The 25,547-nt window shown below is 34.9% G+C and overlaps 2 protein-coding genes across 3 annotated transcripts in view; one reads left to right on the forward strand and one right to left on the reverse strand.

Annotated features, from left to right (window-relative positions):
- The first annotated feature begins 5,291 nt into the window (after nt 1-5,291).
- Nucleotides 5,292-6,393, forward strand: LOC121735308. Its single transcript, XM_042126091.1, has 3 exons — nt 5,292-5,499; nt 5,589-5,732; nt 5,813-6,393. The coding sequence occupies exons 1-3, from the start codon at nt 5,399-5,401 to the stop codon at nt 6,390-6,392; spliced, it is 825 nt and encodes a 274-aa protein (XP_041982025.1). The 5' UTR covers nt 5,292-5,398; the 3' UTR covers nt 6,393.
- A 1,767-nt stretch (nt 6,394-8,160) lies between these two features.
- Nucleotides 8,161-25,547, reverse strand: part of LOC121735303 (probable ribonuclease ZC3H12B) — a 47,473-nt gene continuing 30,086 nt past the window's right edge. For both annotated transcript variants that reach the window (XM_042126083.1, XM_042126084.1), the window contains exons 2-4: nt 15,028-15,195; nt 10,306-10,538; nt 8,161-10,037 (exon numbers count right to left, since the gene is read on the reverse strand). In XM_042126083.1, the coding sequence (XP_041982017.1) occupies nt 8,936-10,037; nt 10,306-10,538; nt 15,028-15,195 (1,503 nt within the window). In that variant the 3' untranslated portion in view covers nt 8,161-8,935. The remainder of the gene's footprint in view (nt 10,038-10,305; nt 10,539-15,027; nt 15,196-25,547) is intronic.

Genomic DNA, 25,547 nt, shown 5'->3' on the forward strand with positions numbered 1-25,547 from the left:
AAATGCTCTATCTCTCTCTAATTTCATTGTTACCTTCGGCAATTGTTCTCCAATTTGCGAGTAGGTAAGTAAGTACCTACTTAATTTTTGTAATTTAGGTTACTCAGGTACTTTCTGTAAATTAAAGAAATGTTATTAAAGTTAATAATTGAAACGAATATTGAAGTAGGGATTGTTGCAAAATATACTATAATCCAGTATTTGCGACAATTGCCGAGTACTATAATAAATAAATACCTAAATCAATTTTTATTATACAATTTCGTTACAATTTTTCATAATGAGAGGGACATTTATTATGTACTAGCTGTTGCCCGCGACTTCGTCCGCGTGGACTTCAGTTTATAGCGCGCGATGTCAACAAAATTGGTGTCAAAAGCTTTTATAAAAAAACCCTGGTACCCCTTAAATCAATACAGCTGTGCAGTGTGCAAACAATAAGTACTTCATTTTTGTATGTTAAACTTTATATATTATGCCAAATTTTAAAGCTTATTTAGCCCCCCAATTACACAACTTTACCCATAAACTATTTATCATTGATAGGTTTAGCCCCAATTTCACCAACGTCTGTTAGTGTTAACAGCTTGTTAAAATATCCTGTCTTCTCTTTCATTCATATGAAAAACAAAACAGCTAACGTGATACTAATTCGAGCATTAACTTTAACAGTCGTTGGTGAAATTTGGTCTTAAGGTTACGTCACTGCCTGCACAGATAAAGTACTGAGTTATTTAATACCGTAGAATAGATATAACAATCGAAAAAAATCGAGACTTAAATGTAAGATGATACCACCTCTTATAGAAAGACTTTTGAGCAAGCGTCAGCGCGATGTAGAAGACGCACGGCGCCATCTATTATGAATTTTTTGAACAAATTTACGACCCTTACAACCCTTTTTTCCAGTAAAAAAGTAGCCTATGTCCTTTCTCAGGCTTTAGACTATCAGTATACAAAATTTCATTACAATCGGTTCGGTAGTTTTGGCGTTTGGCGTGAAAGCGAGACTGACAGACAGACAGACAGACAGAGATACTTTCGCATTCATAATATTAGTACAGATTATGTGCACACTGCACAGCTGTTTTTGGGTATTTTGATTAATTAAGGGCCGCGCTACACCGGAATGGCAGCGGCGAGGCGAGCACTTTCAGCGCTGCCATTCCGGTGTAGCGCGGCCCTAAGAGGGGTACCACTTACCAGGGTTTTAAAAAGTTTTTAAATTTGACACACATTTTGTTGACACCGCGCGCTATAAACTAAAGTCCACGCGGACGAAGTCGCGGGCAACAGCTAGTTATGAATAAAAACAATAATATATAATAAAGTAGGTATGATTAGTTCTGTTATAATAATGAAGTAAAAAATAAAGCGCCATCTGTTTTCATATATTAGAATTAAAATGTTGATTGCATTGATATTTTTTCTGGATGGAATATAGGCCAACACAACACACTCGAACTCCTTAGAAATGCAGTAGGAGTTCTATAAGATAAGATAGATTGATTATTATTATAGCAAGTGATAATATTATTAAACATAATATTCTAACGTATTAAAAACTATAAACAAAAACATAATAACTAATAAGTATGATTAGTTCTATGTTCCAACGAAGTAAAAAAAAAAGCGCCATCTTTTGAATCGTATCGTATTAGAACTAAAATGTTCATTGCATCGCGTCGATATATTTCTGGATTTTTTATAATATTATACATAAAATATATTTAAGATTTTTGAAATATTATTTTAATACACATCCAAGACCCAGGAACATTGAAAACTTTTTGTTCCGCCTGCGGGACTCGAACCCAGGACCCCCGGGATGAGCGCTGGCCACGCGCAATGCGAAGTAATTTTCATCGATATTTTCATGGAAATAAGATATTTTCCCACATCAAAATGTAGCCTATGTCCTTTCTCAGACTCTAGAATAACTGTGTACAAAATTTCATTGCAATCGGTTCAGTAGTTTTGGCGTGAAAGCGAGACAGACAGACAGACAGACAGACAGAGATACTTTCGCATTTATAATATTAGTTTTTGGCGTGAAAGTGAGACAGACAGACAGACAGAGATACTTTCGCATTTATAATATTAGTATGGATTAGTATAGAAGTAAAGATACATAAAATATATTTAAGTAAAAAATAAAACGCCATCTGTTGAATCGTATTAGAACTAAAATAAAATAAAACGCCATCTGTTGAATCGTATTAGAACTAAATTGCATCGATATATTTCTGGATTTTTTATAATATTATACATAAAATATATTTAAGATTTTTGAAATATTATTTTAATACACATCCAAGACCCAGGAACATTGAAAACTTGTTCCGCCTGCGGGACTCGAACCCAGGACCCCCGGGATGAGCGCTGGCCTGCGCAATGCGAATAAATTTTCATCGATATTTTCATGGAAATAAGATATTTTCCCACATCAAAATGTAGCCTATGTCCTTTCTCAGACTCTAGAATAACTGTGTACAAAATTTCATTGCAATCGGTTCAGTAGTTTTGGCGTGAAAGCGAGACAGACAGACAGACAGACAGACAGACAGACAGACAGACAGACAGACAGACAGACAGACAGACAGAGATACTTTCGCATTTATAATATTAGTATAGATTTATACAAAGTACACTGATAAGGAAAACATTGGCAGGCGTACTAGCACAGTCTATTTACACTGTGGTAAGTACTAGTATGAACTATGAACTGTGTCACAACTCACAGCTGCCTTTGTTTACAGCTCAAGGTATCTCAATTTGTAGTAACCACACAAAGAGTAAGTACAGTATAACCGCTTGCAAATAGTAACAAAATAAATATTAAAATAACTAAAGACAGTAGTCAAATATTTCATGCAGTAAATAAGTACAATATTTATCTTTAAATAATACGATTCCATTAAAGTTGTTATCATGCATTAAATTAGCTGTACCATAAGATTTTAAGGTTTCAAGTAGAATCCATCAAATTCTACATAACATAAATGATAAAGTTGTATAGTTTTGTAAAACTATACAACTTTATCAAGTACATTTAAAAATCAATTTCATTATAGTATTTAAATTACAGTTGTCTCTATCACAGGAATGAGCTATGATACTGAAGTCCTGGGGTAGCCGGGCATTAGAGAGTAATGAGAAGTGTACCTATAGGCTATATATTAGTCTTGTCTAAGTTCAAGGTCAACAAGTTATCCTACTAATATCTTACTAATATTATAAAGGCGAAAGTTTGTTTGGATGTATGGATGTGTGGATGTATGGATGTTTGTTACTCTTTCACGCAAAAACTACTGAACGGATTTTAATTAAACTTTACAATAATATAGCTTATACATCAGAATTTTTAACCGACTTTCAAAATGGGGGAGGTGTTATGTTCGTTTTCTTATGTTCAACGATTACTCCGCCGTTTGTTACCGATTTTCAAAATTTTTCTTTTGGTATATAGGGTATCATCTCAATTTGGTATTATATTCACAAAAGTGGTGATCTGATGAAGGATGCATAAGTAATCGAGGGAACTCCTCAAAATTTATATGGAAACATGTGGTGACTTCGGTTTCGTGAGAAGTATTCTAAGCATATGCCACAAATTACTAGTATATATGCAAATGCTACCAACAAGTAAGACCATAAACCTACGACAGTATATATTAAGTCTATGAGTAAGACGTATATATTAAGTTAAGTCTATGAGTAAGACAACGCTAACGCTGACGTCAGGGTTACTAGATCTCAGAGAATTCGATTTGTCAAAAGACATCGTCATTTTTAATATGGCTTGTTTTTTGTTATTTCAGCAAGATTATCCAAGTATTTATTTAGAAAAATAATTACATTACATTATTTGAAACATATTAACACTAGAAAGACCGGAGCGGTCAAATGACCGCATTTTCGTTTTTAATTTGCCATATTTTTGTTACCGTTGCGAGAAATTGGGTTTTTCTCGCAAGTTTTATTTTTCTTTCAAATTTTTTATTATTATTATGTTTTGTTTGTGTATTGTATTTGAAATTTGATTTAAAATTTATAAAAAAACTCGACTGAAATAGATTTGTCAATGACTCGTAGGAAAAAGTGGGATAAATACTTTTATTTACATAAATGGTCTAAAATTTTACATTTTTATATGTAAAAATAATGGTAATATATTTACAAATATAGTATGTGCACAAATAATTTTTTTTGCCTTGCCTGTTTTGATATTGTAACTTAATTCAAGTTTTTTGCCTAATGAAACCCTGTTTTTTGAAAATTATCAACGTTACCACAAATATCTCTGTCAATTTTCATAGTATTGTTGCCTGAGTTGACCTAACACAGCCAGGGTTTATAAGTAGTTAGAATTTCAATAAAATATTTATGCTGAGTTAATTTTATTTTTTGTTTTACCTACACAAACGAAGAAAATAACAAACTAAAGGTTGCGAATTGTAGTTCTATGATAATATGATAAAAATTGTTATATTTATGCTAATGTATGTATTTCATTTCTAAAGCATATTTTTTGTACTTTTTTAGCTTTAGTGAGAAAAGATTTTTATATTGTGACCAAAAATACGACACGAAAAAATAATAGTTTTGTCATCCAATAGGGTATTTTCATCAAGATGTTCTTGGCTTCTACAACTTACTTGAATACATAAGAGTAACTTTACCATTCTATTGCTAAAATTAGAAAATATAAAATCTGAAAAAAACGGTGTTTTTTGCTCAAATACAGGAACAAAACGAATAAATCTTGTGGAGTCATTATAATGTCATTATATCAGTAGCAGGTCTATAAAATGCTTTTTTAAATAATTTTATTGAATATTTTTTCTATAGTTTAATTTAGTTTCATTTATAAATAATTACATGATCAATAAAATGCAAAAGCAAGATAGTAAGACACAAAAAAATGTAAAAACATACGGTGGGTCATTTGACCGCTCTTGGTTTTTCTAGTGTTAACGAACAAGAAATTAAAAACTCTTTTTTATATTAAATAACTGGCAACACCTATTTCGGATCCAATCTCTCAGCAAATGAAATGAATCATATTATGTCTATATTACATTATCCAATATCATTGACTCAATGATCTCGGATCCAATATATATGATAATCTAATATCCCCCTAAAGGCGCATTGTAATTTGTATTTGTTGATACTTTTGCCTACTTATATTTACAAAAAAAAATATGGCAAAAAACCTAGTCTAATCTTTTGACATTTTGACATATTCTGTGCATAAAAAAGGAGGAGAACGATCTGAAATCTGAATTCTAAATAAAAACATAACCTAAAACTTTTAAAGCATATTTGAGTTTTATTACATTTAATTGAATTACATTTTAAAAGTGTAATATTGAATATCATCACAGATTACAGAATGGAAGCGCAAAAATTAAAACAAAAGAAACCTAGTATAAGCAAAGGAAAAATTAAGAAAACGATCAAAAATGTTATATGTCGTCCGGACCCAGTATTTTGGTTAGTATGTATTTAAATAAAATTAGATTATAGTCATTACTATAATTAACATGGTACCTTAATGTTAACAAGTACTTCTTTGGATATAGGCCACTAGCAGATGAAGAAGAAACTACTCAAATAACTTCCCTGTTGAAAAAACACTCTGTGCACATACCAGAATTCAAGAAATTGCCATGGAAAGAGTTGAAACTAATACCTAAAGATAAAAGGCCGAAACAACCGCCCATTGAGTAAGTCTCTGTCTAATTACTTTTTCAATTATTTTTCTTGTTTTAATTGAAACCTTCCCATGTTTTTATTTTTATTTTAGGAGAGTATCAGGACTTACTTTCGGAATTTCGGAATGTAGACAATTAATAGAAAAAAAGGAATGCTCCGCATTGTTAATTGAAGCATCTGTTAATCCTAGAACAATAGTTCAGCCTGTCATTAGTCATTGCTTACAGTTGAACATTCCAGTCCTCTGTCTTCAAGGTCTGAGAACAGCATGTGCTCAAAACTTTGGTATACCTACAACTTGCCTTGGTGTTCAGACACCTTTGGATGAAATCATAAACAAAACCATGGAATTATTCTCAAAAAAGCAACCCAAAAGTGTACCAGATGTAAAGAAAGAAATAAAAGAGGAAAAAGAAAATAATAATGACGAAATGGAGGTTGAGACATTAGAAACTGTTCCAACATTTTCCTACTTATATAGGACAAGTAAGAAATCCAGAATGTTTATACCGAGTAATAAAGTTAGTGTTGCAGAGTTTGCCGGACAGCAATATATTCAGTTCTCAAACAAAGATGATGGAAATGAAAAGTTGGATAGGAAGAAATATATGGGAATGTTATTAAAAAGGATATCAAATAATCCAAATAAGAGAAAATTAAATAATGACTAAAAAACAGGTATTTTAATTTCATGTATTATTATTAAATTAAGTAGTATAATTTATTACTATTATTAGATAGATATATTTAAAAAATGCATTAATTAACTGAAATAAATAATTACCCATTTACAGAGAAAGAAAACAAACAATAATTTTCTGAATAATATCTTTATTATATTATTATAATCTATTGCTAATACATTATTGGAATTTTTATAGCTCATAAAATTCAGTTTGTTAGTAAATTATAAGCTAAGGGGTTAGATGCAATTGCAGCGTACAACCATGATCTTAATGACTTTTGGCAATTTCATTGATTTTCTACATAGACTCGTATAGAAAAACTGAAATTGCCAAAAGTCATTAGCAAGACGGTTTATTGTATAATACAAACTTTACCATCCACATCAGTGAAACGGCAAAATTAAACTTTTAAAATTAACTTAAAATGCTGTACTCTATTTACAAAAATATTAAATAAAGTACAGTATTAATGTAGATAAAATTTATCTTACAATTTCATTGGATGCATTGCATTTAAAGTTTTTAATAGTTCAATTTAATAAAAATCAAACAAGAATATTATATTTTATGACTAATTTAATGACTATGTCGTAACCTCTGGCCTATCATCATAAACACACTAAATTGCATGACAATCATTGATTGAGGGCAAGTTTTACCGACTAAGCAGCCAACAAAACTTCAGAATAAAGTATTTGTCACATAGGCTTTCGTAAAACAAGATTTGTAATTTATGCTGATGGATTCTTTAACTTTTACAATACAAAACAATATTTGTCATTACAATTCTTATATTCAATACATTAAATTATATTTTTATGAACTGTCATACGGCAAAGAACACAATGCCAAATTTTAAGTGATGTTGTAATTAATTATTCGTAAATAATTCTAAATAAATACTTGTTCGAATTGATGTCTTAGCCATATAACATTGATGTTAAAAAATTAAAAATAAACTATTACAATATAAACAACATTTTACTTGGTACATAGTACCAAGAAGAAACCATCACAATGATGTTATTGCTAATAGATTAAGACTAAAATTCGTAGTATACAAAAGGCATTCTTCTAGCTGATATACGAACTGCAACTAATTCTACTTCAGATTATATAATAATCTGAACGAGCATAACTTATAACTAACATGTTCGATGTTAACTCAATTAATATCCGCACCAAATATAATACTAATCTTAGCAAAAAATTAACTAGATACATAATAAATACCGAAAGTGTGAAGGAGATACAAAATTCTGTCTGTTCAAATATTTTTAGGAAGCCTAAAGTAAATAAGATAATTTTGACCATATTACTTTTATGGTCCCAAAATTGGCACTATGTCAAAAATATATTGTATCCAAAATGTAAATAAACTAAGTTTGGAAAATCAATTCCTTTTGAATGATGACTTTTTGATGATGTTATGTGAAAGAGATTCAACTATTTGAAACACTAAACTAGATTTAACATTATGTTCAATTGATGGTAATTATTTTCCACTAAGTCTAAAACTGTTACAAATAAAAATACCAAATTTTACAACTTGTGTTTTTACAATCTGTTACGTTTTTTAAGGGTTTCATACAATATCTTAAGCTGGCACTTCACATGGCTATTTGTATTTGCGTATTTGATGTATTCGCCAAACAATGTATGTTTGACAAAGTATTGGCCTTTTTTGCCTATTTGACAAATATGACCAATACCAAATACATGTAACCTTTGTCGGTTTTTGACGCACATCAAAAGAGTCAAATAGGCAAGTAAACAAAATCAAGTAAAAGTTTGGTATTTGACGACCACATGTGAAAGGCCGTATTTGCCTTTATTTTCATGTTTGTGTATACGTCAAACAAATAGCCAATAGCAAATACAAATAGCCATGTGAAGTGCCAGCATAAGACAATATAAAAAATATAAGTTGATAAAGGAACAAAAAATATGAGTGTTAAATAATAATCAACTTACAATAATGATTACATTTTGTACATCCTTAAATCTAAGTCGTTATAATTACAAAATTATCAATGTCGCACTTCTTAGAAGTGGACATTGGAACATGTATGAATGACCAGCCTGATATTTAAAACTCGAGGAACTAATTTTTTTTTAAGTAGTCTAGCTCTAGAGAATGTAAAGAACTCTAGTGGTTAGGAATATTCATGATTTCCTCTAATAATAAATTACGGCCTAGAAGAGTCGTCGAAACTATTTTTCTAATCTGTTACCACGTCATCAATGACTTAGCCAAGTTGCGTCAAAACTACCAGTATCCTGAGAAACAACAAAATTATTAGCATTACTATAATAGTGTTAAGTTCATCTCAGCGTCCAATATACTCGTAGTTTGCATCAGAAAATGTTTGATGAACATTGGATCACAAAGACCAGCCCGTGTGCGTTTTCCCCTCCTTGACCATGGGAATATAATACCTCGATTTCTGCGAGAAACCGAGCATAATTCGCAGATCACGCCATCACTTTACAGATCAAGTCAAGTTCTGACTAAATAACTGCTGGAATCAATGCGGCGGACGATTCAGCGGCGCCTCGCTAGGTCTGTAGCGGTCCAGTATGATCGCACACATCTTTTGAGCGTCTGTTTCGTCCGGGTATTTCATCATGGCCTCGGTGACTTGAGCCTCGGGGAAGATGCCGGTTAAATGGAAGTGCATGCGGTGTCTCGCTTCCCAGTGCTGGAGAGCACTGTCGGACGCGCACGGGGAGATGGGCATCCCTGGATTCGGGTTCAAAGCGGCCGCAGCGCCGACCGGGGCCGACGACACCCGAGCGGCCGCCGCGTGCAGGCGCGGATCGCACGCCGGGTTCAAAGTCAGTTGCCGAGCGAGTTTCCGATGCGGGTTCGGATCCGGGGGGATTTGGGACGGCCCTGGATTAGGGTGGACCTGCGCTCGGTCGAAGTGCGTGGTTAGCGTCGGATCGGCGAGTCGGGGTGTGGCTGAGTGCGCTCGGGCTAGCGGCTTCTTGTTATCTGTCGGTCGTCCCCCGGGCGGTAAGCTGAGGGTGTGCAGATGGGCCTTTCTCGCTGCGCGCTCAGACAGCTTCTCGGCTACGGACTTGTGCGGTCTGCCCGCGCGCTCCGGGTGGTGGAATTTACACTTGTTGCCGTACGTGCACTTGCGGCCGTACGGGCAGGCGGGCGGAGGGTCGGTTTTTGAGGGAGGAGCTCGAAGAAACGCGTCCAAAGTAGGCCCGGATCGTCCAAGTGGGTCATCGGGGGGCATGAACCTGTCGTTTACGAAGGAGTACATGAGGAGGCGTTCTTCGACGACTTTCCGGAACTCGGGATTCTCCGTGACGAGGTCTCTGTAGTTGTCGTTAGACACGACGATGCCATCTGTGTCTGCCGCTAGGCGGAGTATGTATCTGTCGTCGTAGCATATTAGTCTTTTCCCGCCAAACAATCTACTCGGTGTGTACACGAGTATTCTGTCTCGCTCCAGCCGTTCTAATACGTCTCGGTCAGCTACTGGGTTATCCGGCCTCGTGGCTTCCTTCCGCCATTTTGGAATAAACACTATGATGTCCTTGTGTCCTCGAGCGCGGAACCAGTCGACGCATATCTCGATACCTCTGCACGAGAACGTTTGCTTGTTGCCATGACTGAAAATAAATGAAAGTTAAAATTTTATAATTTGCTTTCTAATCAGCTGTAATCGCAAATTGATATTAAGATTTTACTTTAGTTTAACGGGATCTTTGTAGAAACTTTGCAGTTTTCCAGAAAAACTGCAAAGTTTCTACAAACTTTTCCTAACAATACTGCCTTTAACGTTTTATTTTTGGTGTAATGTACAGAAAGTGTCTTTGGAATCAATCCATCAATCTCCAGAACATGACTGTTTCAAACGGAAAAAAAGTTAAAACCAACCTCATAGCAACATTGCTGCCATCAATGACTATATGCCGTAACGGTGCTCGGTCTGTGGGCAGCTCGGGCTCCACATGCTGCTGCGGGGAAGGTGCTCTAGGGGGTCTCTTCGCAGCCAACTTGATCAGCTCGGCCAGCAGTTCATTCTGTGGCGGGTCCGGACCCAGTCTCTGTAAGGCGGTCCGCGCTAGTCTCTCTGAATACCCCAGTTTGACTGCAAACTCTATCTTGGCCTGCAAATACAAAGTGGTTGAGTTAATTATGGAGTTTTAAAGTAAGATTCAATTCAACCTTTAACAAATAATAACTGTAGCGTGTTATGGGCGCCATAACATAAGATTTTATAACTTAAAGCTCTTTAACTGCTGAATGCTGTCGATTTAGTTTACTGTTTAATGCCCCCTTTGAGAACAAATTAGTTTAAGCGCCCCCTTTTCTTTCACCTACTTTCTTATCCTTATTTAAATTAGGTACTTAACCCCTTTTGCAAATTTCATAAAAATAAATTCAAAATGTTACTTAGTATATTATAGTCGTTTCAAACCATATTTTTACTTTATTTTTTTTTGTCCAATACCGGAAATCCGGGATTTTTGTTTAAACAAATATCTAATTATATTCTAAGTAAGAAGTCGCCTCCAAAAGTTGCAAGCCAAAAATTAAAAATAATGTGAGTGAATAGACGCATTTAATTTAAAATGCATCATGCAATGCAGATGAAATGAAATTTCAAAATACAAATCACACTTAGCCTTCAACGCCCACTTTGGGAAAGGCTGATTTAGTATAACAGTCTAAATACAAGAATAAGAATCATTTTATTCATTTTAAGTGACAGAAAACACTACCATTATAAAATATTATACTTACAGAAAAATAACATAATATAATAACAATAAAGAAAAAAAGCAGGCTAGATTTTACGTTTTTTTTTTTTTTTTTAATGAAATAAGCGGGCAAACGAGCAAACGGGTCACCTGATGGAAAGCAACTTCCGTCGCCCATGGACACTCGCAGCATCAGAAGAGCTGCAGGTGCGTCGCCGGCCTTTTAAGAGGGAATAGGGTAATAGGGGAGGGTAGGGAAGGGAATAGGGTAGGGGTTAGGGGATTGGGCCTCCGGTAAACTCACTCACTCGGCGAAACACAGCGCAAGGGCTGTTTCACGCCGCTTTTCTGTGAGAACGTGGTATTTATCCGGTCGAGCCGGCCCATTCGTGCCGAAGCATGGCTCTCCCACGTATAAAAAGATTTACACTAGTTGTTACCCACAACTTGATCCAAACATCAAACCTGCGTTACAGTTACGAGTGAATAAGTAAAGACTAAAGACAGACCGACAAACTTTCGCTTATACAATTAATATTATAATAAATGGAAAATAGCATGGATTGCAATCGTACTTCAACAGATACATGAAATACATGGCATTGTAGGAATGAAATTAGCGCGTTATAGAATTTCTAAAGTGACGTATGCGCATGCGCATGACGAAAGTATACGTATATAGTTAATAGTTATAGTGAGACTGGGTGTCTGGTCATTATCTTATATCTTTAATCTCGGAATCGGCTCCAACGATTTTCATGAAATTTAGTATATAGGGGGTTTCGGGGGCGAAAAATCGATCTAGCTAGGAATCATTTTTAGAAAATGTCATTTAATTCGTGTTTTATCGAATACCGAGCAAAGCTCGGTCAAATAGCTAGTGTACAATTATATAATATAGACCCGCTGACGCCAACGAACCACTCATTACGAATCCGGATCTAAATTTTTATAAATTATTCATAAATACGACGTCACATTTAAAGTGTTTTCGTGGCTGTGGATCATATTTTCGATTGTTTCAATTGTTTTGTGCTTATATACATGGGCGTACCGAGGGGGCAGGGGGGGGGCTGCCCCCCCCCTGGATCATGTTGACGTCCCTACTAAGTATATTATCTAGTACTTTTATCTATAAAAATAAAAAATGAAGAACGAATTTTTGTCATTTGTTTGCAATACAATATTTTTACAACTAAAAATTATTAATTTTTTATTCTTTATAAACACCTAGCTTATGAAAAATCTGATTTGCCCCCCCCTGGCCCAGAACCTGGGTGATTTGCCCCCCCCTGGCACCAGAACCTGGGTAATTTGCCCCCCCCCCTGGCCCAGAACCTGGGTACGCCCATGCTTATAAATATATATATATATATATATATATATATATATATATATATATATATATATATATATATATATATATATATATATATATATATATATATATACTTAATATGGGTAGGTATGTCTTACAAAAATAAAATTCTACGTATTTGTTGTTTTCTGAATATAATTTTCATAATGATTTATGCCTCTCATTCAATAAAATATCTTTCAGTTTATTATCTGTGTCAAGTGAGCTCAAATCAAAATTTTAACACCAATTTGAATTCTTAATTAACAGCAATCAGAAGTGTCCGAATTATGAATTTCTCTTAATCATTAAAAGATCCTATTATTCCAGTTTTAAATAATTTATATTTTTGGTGTTTCAATAGCTATACTTACATTTGAAACTACATATACATTAATGACGCCTTTAGCGACAACACATTTTAATAAATCTATTGTCTATCTGTTAACCCCTAATTTTTGACTAATCAGCGTTCTGAACTCCTGAGGCCTCACTCCTCCAACCATTCAGAGTTAATTTACCTCTGAGAGAACCGTTAAGCCAACGACCAAAGGTTTACTTTACAAAAATTCCGAGGTGTAGACGTATTACCGAATACATTTACGTAATTGTAAACTTGACATGCATGCTTCATTAATGTTACCGTGGCCCGTGACAATTTCGACACTTTCCTCTACGTATTCTACGTATAAATGTCAAGTCACACTTGACATTTATACGTAGAATACGTTTACGAAGCCCAATTCCCAAGTCATCTAGGCTATACTCATAATTAGCATAAAATATGATAATATTATTTTATTTGCTCGCGACTTCGTTGTGAAGCAAATTTAAAAAATGAAAACTATCCTATGTACTTTCCCGGCACCAAATAATCCATTCTAAACGTCAACAGATCAATTTAGTACTGTTTAAGCTTAAAGAGAGCAGGCAGAACAAAGCGTTTATGTTATTTTGGTTAATTAATGCAATTGAGGTCACCCTTATTAACTGTAAATAAATAAATTTCCTTTGGTCCTTCGAGCGTCATTTCCGTTCTTTGGTCCTTCGAGCTGGGCTGGGATCGTAGCCAATGTCGAAAATTATACATTATTCATCAACGTTCGTCTAAAAATAAAATCTATTAGTTATTAGACTTATTACTATCTCATGCTAGCTTACAGTTTATCTAGGTTAGATTTTTACATAACTTTCTATTTTTTATGAAAGTTCTCTTAATACGCTGGACCACAAGAAGTTTAGATGTTCTACAAGTTGCCACAGTAGCGAATATAACCATTTTGATAATAATTAATAATTGTATCATAAATAATCGCGCGATTTCTACTCTTTGACGCAAGTAACGACCTCTGACATTACTATTTCTAACTGCGATTATATATTTCATACAGTAAATATTGTTTGTAATATATTATTAGTATTAGTCTATATAGAATATATTATTATTAGTCAATGCAAAATTTTGGTTATATTAATATAACTTATAATTTATAACCAAAATTTTTCATTGACTATATTTAACTCAGTTGTTTATATATCGGATCTTTTTCCTCAATTCACACCCACTTTGTGAGTGTTTTGTCGCTAAATCTTTTAGAAACCGAGTAGATTTCGCTACTCGAGAAGCAGCAAAGGCTAGATACATCAATCATGTCTTTTCCTACTTTGAAATTACGATTTCTTTCAAATTGTCATGTATAGAAGTTGTTACGCTATTTGATGTAGGTACCTAATAATAATTTCGTTTTATAACTTTTATTATTAAAGCGGTTTTTCAATGAGACGTGTGATTTCCTCAAATCACAGTACTATGGCAGAACTCGAAGACGTTTTATGAATAATTTTTATTCGACAGAAAATGTATGAACTTCTCTGATTCATGCAATGAGTTTCTAAAATACTAGAGTAGCAATGTCTTACAAAAGATTCTCAGAAATGCGTAACCACTTTTTTGTTCAAAAGACAATGTCAAGTCATATATTCGTTATGTCATTATGTATGTGAGATATGCCTGCAGGCATCTTCGAAGTGGCAACGCGTTGCTACCGTAAACTTCCAATCTAGTTACGTTAGTAACATAGAATATCATTGGATTCATGAGTCTCTTCCCGAATCCCCATGAAATCAAAGTAGGTACAATCATTATTAGGCCGCACTCACAGAGGTGAGTGGGGCCTTAAAAGTCATAGGCCATAGCTGATAGCACTGACTTAAAAAAAGGTATTGCATAGTTTCGCGATTCGCGGGCTTTGAGCGCGGCGACTGAATCAAGAAATTTCGTATAATTGTAATTCGTATGCAACAAATTACAAACCTAACAACCCCCACTCGGACCAGCACAGCGGTGCTAAGTCGTTTCAGTTCAGCAGACTTCAGCAATCGGCACAGTGTTTGTGTGCGTGCGCCTAGACGTATGCGAATTATAATTACTATATGTTGATAAAAAATGCACTAGCTTAACCGCAGCAGTCCCCGAGTATTTTTTTATTAGGAAAGTTTTCTTGGAAGTTATGGCTAACAGAAAAAGTTAAGTCCTACCTGATTGAGCTGTGGTGTGAGTGTGACGTACTCCGCGAACTCCGCGGCGAGGGTGTCAGAGGGGGTGCGGGAGGCGGTGCGGTGGCTGCCCTCCTCGTCGCACTCCGAGTCGTAGCTCGAGTCCTCACCCCGCTCCCCGGCCCAGCCAAGCGATGACTCCACATATTTCTGAAAAAAAAACCTGTCAATTAGAACAATCATTTGAATTTGGTTCGGTTGGCGGTAAATTTGAGTTTTTTTTTTGTTCATAACATAATATGATACTGTTCGACAAGGCTTTATGAACGTGGCGACAAAAGGAACTTAACGTCATTTTTTGACATCTGTTTGACAGTTCTCCTTTACCAGCAGAGCTCCCGTCAATGTCACCCACGTTCATAAAAAGCCTTGTCGGGCTGTATCTATTCTAAGACAAAATACTTTATTTTCATAGCCACTCTGACATTGGCAACTAACTGAGGCAGCGGCCATAATTAAAGAAGAAGAAGTACTCTATTGCTACATAGCTCCGCCTGGTGACAGGTAAGAAAGTTTATCAAAATTCTAATTGACAGTGGAAACACGAGTCCACAAGGAGAAGTTTTGTGGGTGTCGAATCCGCCTCCTAGCTGCAAATAAAATATCAAAAATCCTCTTTGCTCTTTAGAGGCTCTGACATTGGCAACGCATTGAGGCCGCCATTAATAAGGCCGGCCGCACATTGTCCGAATTCTGATCAGAAAGAGTTGAATTTCGCCGGACCGCCACCCCGCACACTATCCGAAATATCCTTCCGGCGAGTTCGAGCTCACTCGGCTCAGTACAAAATGTAAGAGACAGCACGGACGTTCAACTGTTTCTGATCAGAAATTTCGGACAATGTGCGGCCGGGCTAAAGAAGAATTGCGCTTTGGTTGACTAATCCGATTGATTTATTGGATCAATTAGCTGAAGCTAATGTTGACTTTTACGAGTACGCGGATGTGGTATTTAAAACAAATTAACATACAATTACATACCTATCAAATTAAATTAAAAAAATTAACGTATTTAATTTAATTAAAAAAATATTGCATTTATAAAGTAAAATTGTATGATAACAAGTCAATAAATATCGACCCACAAGAGAGTTCATCTGTGAACGAAATCGCCAACCCAATAGAGCTAGTTTATGAGCGAGAGGAAATTGGGGCGATGGTTTCTACCCGGACCTATCCGTTTAGAGAGGCCTTTCCCAAACCTAACCCACTCAGAATTCAGACCTCGACCTCCTTCACGCGATGTCAAACTAAAGCGTAAAAATTATAAGACATTTATTTTTTAAATTTTATTGCTTACTAAGATACTATCTGTGTAAGTATTTGGGAGTTTTATAAAAAATACCTGAATTTCAGTGAGCCTTTTTGAAAAGGCTACTTCTCTGACTTCTCGAGCCACTCTTCTCCAGTAGTTTTTTTTTTTTTATGAAATAAGGTCACCTGATGGAAAGCAACTTCCGTCGCCCATGGACACTCGCAGCATCAGTAGAGCCACAAGTGCGTTGCCGGCCTTTTAAGAGGGAATAGGGTAATAGGGGAGGGTAGGGAAGGGAATAGGGGATAGTAGGGAAGGGAATAGGGTAGGGGATTGGGCCTCCGGTAAACTCACTCACTCGGCGAAACACAGCGCAAGCGCTGTTTCACGCCGGTTTTCTGTGAGAACGTGGTATTTCTCCGGTCGAGCCGGCCCATTCGTGCCGAAGCATGGCTCTCCCACGTAGTTGTTTGTTTTAATACTTTATTCCTATTTCCTATCTACGTTTTCCATTCCTTTTTCATTTTTGGAACTAGCCAATTTCTATTTTTGCTTTTTATGCATCAATTATCAGGGAGTTTCCCTCCAAATCAGAGCCAGGCTCTCTTGCCTTCCCTCCACAAACAAAGACGACAACAAAACGAATATAGCCCAGGATACCACTCAATTCTCAATGAAAGTAGCTCCTCCGTCGAGGGCCTAATATTTGTTCAGCAATCAATAACCGCTGTAGCGCGGGCGCCGCCAGGACAGGGTCATGAGGTCATCGAAGCGGATCTACGGATGATCATTGACCTTTACGCGCAATACCGGTTATATCTCATTGCATATAAAAATTGGTAAAATAACATTCCGACGACATTATTGCTATAATATCTATTAATCATTATCGTGATATTAACGCTTGCGGACCCGGTGACTTCGATCATACTGTTAAACTGTTCCGATTGGGCGATAACTTGATAGTTTTACTAGTGCTAATGAAAATAACGTGATAAAACTATTACTTACCTAAAAATGCATTCCTAACTGTTTGGAAGAAATAAGGAATTTGAGGTCATAATGATTTCTATTGAACAATCGCAAGGTGTGTCCGTGCACTGAGACTTTTGGAATCAAAATATTAAGTCGAATTTATACTGAAAACCTGAACAATAATAAAATATCAATTTATAATACGATTATGTTCGAGAAATTAGTGCAAAGTTAATTGACTTTATGTGTCAATAATTTATTCAAATCAATTTTAATATCGGTAACAAAAAAACGTAATTTACATGTTAGCAGGTACTGATGTGACGAGGCACCTTATTTACAGCCAAAAACGGAAAGCTCCAAAAAGACCACTATGAAATAACACTATTATTATCGTCGAAGGTTAGTCCTGAATACTAGATACCTGAAAATGTGTATAATGCAAATGGTATCTGATATTGATAATACGAATTCAAAATTATGAAGTAACAAGAAAGTTCCCATTCATTTAAAATCATGGAGACCACAAGCGTTTCAGAACCTTCAACAAATCTTCAAATCTAAAACGGATAACTCTAGCGGATATTCCGTTAGAATTCGCGCGGAATTTTAAAATAGACTTTCAAATACCAAAACACGGATCTAACTGACAGAGGGCATGCCCGTTTCACTTTTCCAATCTTAATGCTAAACCAGTTATTTTATTTGAACTAAGCTAAATTTACTTAGTCACAGTCGCTAGCAGCATCCGTGTTGGAGCGGAGGTTGGCCGAGATTTCGCGATATGAGCTATAATTGATCAGTCCGTTAATGTCGCTTATCTGATTCGGCATATCGACCTTTTAAATCATTTGCGAATAATTTTAACGACATGCCTGGGAACCAGTGTGTGGGACATAGTTTGAATACCGAATTGAACTGTTTATGTTAAATCTTAACACCTAGTTCTGTGATTATGTAAATGAACTCATAATCTGTGGACGCAGCGCAAATTTTCTGCAGTGTACACTTGTACAGTTAAACTAGTCTTAAGGTAGAGCTTGCCAAGTAAAAGCTGCGATGCCGAAGACTTGTAGTAAAATAAAAAAATTAAGTAACTTCCAGAAAAGGTGCAATAATGAACAGCAAAATAATTAAGCATCATAATTTTAGCTGGAACATTTTATGTTCCTGCTAAACTTGCAGATTTTTTTTATTCAGGGAACCTCAACATAAAATCAAGAACTGTCTAGGTTTTATATAGTGCCATGAGCTATGGCAAGCAAGCTATGGCGCTGCAAGTCCTAACTAACACGTATATCACGGATTTTAGAGTTTAAATCAACCGAAAGATCCGGGTAAACTTTAACATAATATTTTGCTTCTGCAAACACTCGATGTTTACTTGGCTAATCAGTAAAACTTATCCAAAGATATTTGTCACGAACAAAATACAACGTTAGATGACCTGAAAAAGTCATTTGCGAATTTGGATCTTTTTCGCAAATGAATGGTAGGAGAGGAAGGTCTGCTTATTAAGCTGCCGTTCAAGGCTTCGTAGAATAGTTATTTGGGCCTTTAGGGGTAAAAGTGTTAAATCTATTGGCGCCTTGCAAACTGCCGTCATATTATGTCAGGTTTTAGAAGTTTTTTGACAGGTCTTTATATTCACGCTTTTGATTGGCCAACGTCAAAACATTAACCAATCAACAAGGCTGTTAAATAGATAAAGTACTGTCAATAATCCGGAGATTGGGCTTTACACCGTTAAAATAAAATGCCTTTAGACCCAATTGTTCAAAAGTAATAAGCATAATATAGTATTATGATCATAATTATTAATTAATAACGACTTTGCAACAAAGTCGAAACCAATAAATTATACTATAAGAGTTAAATAAAATTTTATAGAGTCAATAGGTCTCATAAAAAAAAATGATGATTTTAAGTTCTTACAAGCCAGAACACGTGTTCCAACTTCCGATACTGATTGACAATAAAGTCTTATTGCCTATTCTTCGTTATACAAAAACCTGTATACCTACTTAATAGTATGAATATTGCATGAATGAAACATACAAATGTTAATATCGATATTTAATATTAACAATTGATTAATGTAGAGCAAGTTTTTAATTACCTCTTCGCCCCATATTTTTATTGACGAAGTAATAAGGAAGAAAATTTTTATTTCCGTATTGTATGGACTGATCCAAATACATATTGTTTTTTGCATGTGTGTACATTCTAATTTCTAACATACAAGATTGCTGATGGTAGAATGGATGGAGGATGGTAGAATCTTCTATATTTTTCTAGCGATTTCTCTTTCTATAATCAAGAAGGTTTAAGGAGACAGTGCTCAATTTCTTTAAGATGAGTTGGGCACACATCTGTCACTTCGTTTTGGGCAGCTAGGTAAAGGATAGCGTAGTTCTGCATCAATGACATAATATTCAGACTTTATATTATGTTGAAGTATGTAAAAGATGAATTTATATATAAATAAAACGGTAAACGTATAATCTGTACACGGTAGCGCCGACTCGTTCAACTTATGTAAATCCAACCAGTCGCAAGAACCTGCTTTCTAAATGCAATACCTATATTTTTTCACAACCGGCCTCCACTAATGACATTGTGGTATTATCTTACAAACTATTATGAGATCTTTCGATTCGCTGATTCGCAATTCATAAGTTTATACTATTGGTCATGCTTTTTGTTCCTTAAGGTGGGCATTGATACTTCGTTTTACAAATTGTTTACTACATCAGTGTTAGATTGAAGTTGGGGTTTCACAGATTTTAATTTTTAATCGTTTAATCTTAATCATTGTCCTTATTAATGGTTTTAACATAATAAAGGTGAACTTTGATGTCATCTTAGCTACCTTTTAAGGCCTAAGCTAAACAACCAGGGGTTCCCAATCTTTTTCAGCTCGTCTCAATATTTTGTCACGGCGCGGCGCCCTACTAAAGTGAAGTAGCTATGTAGATATTAGAAAAAGATACATAAATAAACAACTTTAATGATTATAGTTAGGTTAAGGTTGTGTGTGAAAACTTGTAATTGGCCTTCCTGTGTTATTTTAAAACTACTTGTTATTCTAGCTGTAAGTTTTCCTAAATAAATAAAAATAAGCAGGTAAATCATAATATACAAATATTTAATCATCTGCCTGCTTTGTCTAATTCATTTTATAATTTTATCTTATAACATTTGTGGTTTCGGATAATGATTGAGGATCACGGCGCCCCTCTTGCCTTACCACGGCGCACCAGGGCACTGCGGCGCACAATTTGGGAACCCCTGCACTAAACATATCCATCTCCCATAACATTGAAATACTTGGCGTAAACATATCAAGCGAAGTCCAGTTTCGATATCATCTAGAGGGTAAGGCCAAGTTAGCCTCGAAGAAGCTTGGTGTTCTGAACAGAGCGAGACAGTACTTCAGTCCGTACCAACGCCTACAACTCTACAAGGCGCAGGTTCGGCCACATATATGGAATATTGTTCTCATCTCTGGGCAGGGGCGCCAAAATACCAACTGCTCCCTCTGGATCGTATCCAACGAAGGGCTGCTCGAATTGTTGACTGCCATAGTGTTTCATATAACAGCTTGGACCCCCTGGAATTACGCCGAGATGTAGCTTCACTCTGCATCCTCTATCGGTTGTATCACGGGGAGTGCTCTGAGGAATTGTTCGGAATCATACCACCTGCAACTTTTCGCCATCGTCCCAAGCGAAAAATATACCATCCTCATCACCTTGATGAGTGGCAGTCTTCCACCGTGCGTTTCTCGCGTAAATTTCTGCCGCGCACTGTAAAACTCTGGAACGAACTGTCACCAGCAGTATTTCCGGACCTATACGACCTGCAAACCTTTAAGAAGAGAGCGTATACCCTCTTAAAAGGCTGGCAACGCACCTGCAGCTCTTCTGATGTTGCGAGTGTCCATGGGCGACGGTAGTTGCTTTCCATCAGGTGACCCGTTTGCTCGTTTGCCCCCTTATTTCATAAAAAAAAAACAGTTGTTTAGCTTAGAAACTGGCTAAGATGACATAGATAATAAATGCTAGTGAAGGTAAAACTACAAGTAGGTACAAAAAGCAACCCGGCATTAAAATACACATGGTATAAACTAGACAAGATTCGAATTAAGACATTGACGTTTAAATAGTTAATTTCAATTATTTTAAGTAGCACTTAAGTAAATGTTTTATAGCTAACATCATTCAAACTGAATAAGATATGAGTGCTCTAAATCACTACCTTTTAACGGCTTTAGCGCCACATTTACGGCCAAGATAAGGTTCCAACCTGACTTAGCTTTACATAACCCGTTTGAGCTCATCCGAAAACAGCACTGTGTGCTCGAGCCTACATCCAACGCGGAAGCGGTGCCGGATGCCACTTTCTAAAAAATATAGTGCGCGAAGCGGCGCGTCCACCTTTGTTGTCACTTCGAAAACTTACAAAACAAAATATGAAGTACACGTAATGAAATTGTTATTTGAAGTTGCAGGAAGGTGGATATATTATAATATGTGACTAAGAACTGGAGGCCTACTACAACCTCTTATAGCAGTATTATTTTAATCTTACTTTATGATTTCGTACCATCACCTCTTAAAAGTAAGATTACTTTATGATTGTTCCGTCAAGACGTTTTGTGACGTCATGTCCCAATATCATTCGCTCTCAGCGTACCATGAGCTCCATTTTAACACCGTTTTACAGATGAGCAAGATTACTTTAACGTCAAACTAGCGATCTTAAATCCGCTGTGAAATATCAACTTTTTTAAGATTGTTTTGCATTTTTTACTGTTTTTTAGTAAAATTATATTTGAAAATTGAGTACGGTACGACTTTAAATTACGCATATTATGTATTAACAAGAAAAGTCTTAACTTTATTTGTATTTAAAGTTAACCATGTACATAAAAAACGGCTTTTGTTTTGAGATAACCAATGAATTAAATATTTACGTACCTTCTATTTACCTTATAATAGAAAATATCGAAACAGTCTTCAAAGTCACGCAACTCACACACCACTTAAAACTTTTTTGTTTTAGCGTACCACACCAACACTTCAAGTCTTAATTGGGTTTCAGCATTGGTTTTTCAACAATTTCACTGTTTGATTTAATTCCTATTGTTAACAATTTAGCGCTGAATCGGTTTAATTTATTGAAATATTTATGTTTAGTACCATTCAAATTCTCTACAGTCACTAATAAGTTTTTCTACATTTGTTTAGACTAATTAGACACTTCATTTGTTTACACAATCGTGTGAGAGTGACAAAACGCTTTATAGCTGCTATTTCGCTTCCACCTATGACAATTCATTTGTTTACACAATCGTGTGAGAGGAACAAAGCGCTTCATAGTTGCTTATCTCGCTTCCACCCATTGATAAATGTAAACAAATAATTTGATATCGTTCGTTCTTTCCCATCACTTAGCAGGAATAAAACAATATTGTTTTCATACACCTTAAAAAGTTCATGGTACGAATCAAAGTAAGGTTATTGTAATCTTACAACAAAGTGTTCTGGAAACATGATAGTTTTAGGAAAGGTTGTGGTAGGCCGCCTGTTGCCAAAATCCCTTAATTAATATTACAACAGGCAAATCGTAACATTTTAGTACACTAATAAAACACACTTTTCTTGCACTTTTTCCACTATATTAAGATATTATTATAACTTTTAACAAATAACACGACCGGTTTCGAAATTATTCATCATCAGGTGTAAGTTTAACGTCGGTACTTTTAAAAATTAAATATTATCAAAACAAACATTAGGGTTGTCAGCATCGTGGTACTTTTTACAATTTGGTAGAATTTTTATTCCAAATAAGACTATTTTCTACTAATGTTAAATTAATATTTAGTTGGATTTACCCATTTTTTATATTGATAAATTAATAATGTTGTGCTGGTAATGTCACATATACAGATTTCAGAGCCTAAAATTAAGTAATAATTGTTACATTTCTAAAATTATTATAATTAAAATAATTATGTCACAAAATTTCTCTAAAAATTATTAAATGTCAAATAAATTAATATAAACAATGTCAAACTAACAATAATAAAACTTAATAAGACGATACAATTGTCTAATTACATCACCAATAATTTAATTGAATTGTCCATAATATTAAAATTATAAAAATTAATATCTATATGAATGTCAAATAAATTAAACTAAATTAAATCATGTCAATAAATAAAATATAATGTCCATAAAATTATATAAAAATAAATATCATGTCAATAAATTAAATTAGCGGTGAAATGTAAATTGAAATTAATGTATAAGTAATAATAGTTTAAATATCCTGTAATAAAATTGAATTTGAAAGGCATGTTTGGTCGTTTAACAAGTTCCCATATTTTTTGTGTCTGTTGACTTCGAGTGCTTCCAGTGCGTCCATTTTCTTGCTTTTGGGTAAAACATGTAGGTATTTAATGTTCTTGTCAGGTTCAAAATTATGGTCATTATTATTTAAATGCTCAGCAAATGTAGATCTTTCTGTTTTCCTTTTCCAAGCTGTGATATGTTCTTTTATCCTGGTTTTAAATTTCCGCCCTGTCTGACCTATATATATACCTCCACATGTTTCACAAGAAAGGCTGTATATTCCGCTATTGTCCGTGACGTTAAACTTGTCCTTGTTATTACACAACAGACTTTTTAGGGAACCCGTAGTGTAGAATGCTACCCTGGTCTCCCCGTTTTGTAAGATCCTTTGAAACCTATACGATAGAGGGCCAATATAAGGTATTTTAACCCAAGTTCTATTTACTTTCTCCTTAAGTCCTGAATGATCGTATAGGAGTCTTTCCGCCATCCTTCTCCTAGCTTTTTTAAGGATTGTGTCAATAAGTTCACTTTTGTACCCATTACTTACAGCGATATGTCTTATCGTGTCTAGTTCTGTCCTAAAATCATTTCTTTCTAGGGGTACATTTAACAAACGGTGAACAAAAGCGTGAAAAGCGGCGTGTTTGTGTTGGCGCGGATGAGAGGAGTTAGCATGAAGGACATTTTCACTATATGTAGGTTTTCTAAATATTTTAAACATATGATGACCTCGATTAATATCTATAGATAAGTCCAGGAAGTTTAATACTTTATTGCCTATTTCTAATGTCATTTGTATATTATTATTAATTGTATTCAAATAATTAAAAAATTCATTTAAAATTTCAACTTTACCATTCCATAAACATATTATATCATCTACGTATCTGTACCAATAAATAATATATTCTTTATATGAGGTTTCCAATATCCTTGATTCAAAATTATCCATGAAAATGTCTGCACAGAGAGGAGACAAGGGGCTACCCATCGCCAATCCATCCTTCTGTTTATAAGTTTTACCATTATAAATAAAATAATTTTGATCTAGGCAAACCTTCAATATGGCCTTTAAGTCTATTACTTCTTGTGCGTCTAAATTTGAAGTGCATAAAATTTCGTCGATAATATTTAAACATTCTTTGATGGGTATGTTAGAAAATAGGTTTTTTACATCAAAGGAAACCAGGATCGCATTTTTTGGAACAGGAGAATCTTGAATTTTATTTATTAATTCCAGACTATTACTTATTGTATATTTGGGCTTAAATTTTGTTAAATTTTTAAAAATAGTATTTGCCTTCTTAGCGAGTTTGTAAGCTGGTGCTGTTGTGTATGAAACCACTGGTCTTATAGGTTCCCCTTGCTTGTGTAGTTTGTAAAATCCGTACAATCGCGGTGGCAAGGGGTTCATGGATAAAATCGATGCTAGGTTAATATTTTTAAGTACACTGTCCGTAGAGCGAATTATGTCTTTGACCTCGTTATTATATGTTTCAGTTGGATCTTTTTTTAAAATTTCAAAATCATTGTTTTGTAGGAAATCCATTATTTTATTGTCATAATCTGTTTTTGTAACAATTACTACTGTGTTGCCTTTGTCTGCTTTTGTGATTACTAAGTCATTTTTGTTAATCTTCTCCTTAAGACCTTTTATCAAACCAGACTCATCAGGGATGGTTGTGAATGCTCGATCATTTTTGATTTTATGTAAGGTAAGAGCGCAGGACTGTTTTACAATTTTATTATCCTTTGATGCTATTTCAAGATCAGCTGCGAGATTGGCTATTTGTTTGTTCGTGATTTCGGTATTGGGGCAATGCTTGAGGCCTTTTTCTAATAAATTTATTTCTCTTTTGGAAAAAGTTATAGAAGTTTTATTTACTAGTTTTGGGTAGAATGTTG

The sequence above is a fragment of the Aricia agestis genome, chromosome 17 (assembly GCF_905147365.1).
Source record: "Aricia agestis chromosome 17, ilAriAges1.1, whole genome shotgun sequence".
Classification (NCBI taxonomy): domain Eukaryota; kingdom Metazoa; phylum Arthropoda; class Insecta; order Lepidoptera; family Lycaenidae; genus Aricia; species Aricia agestis.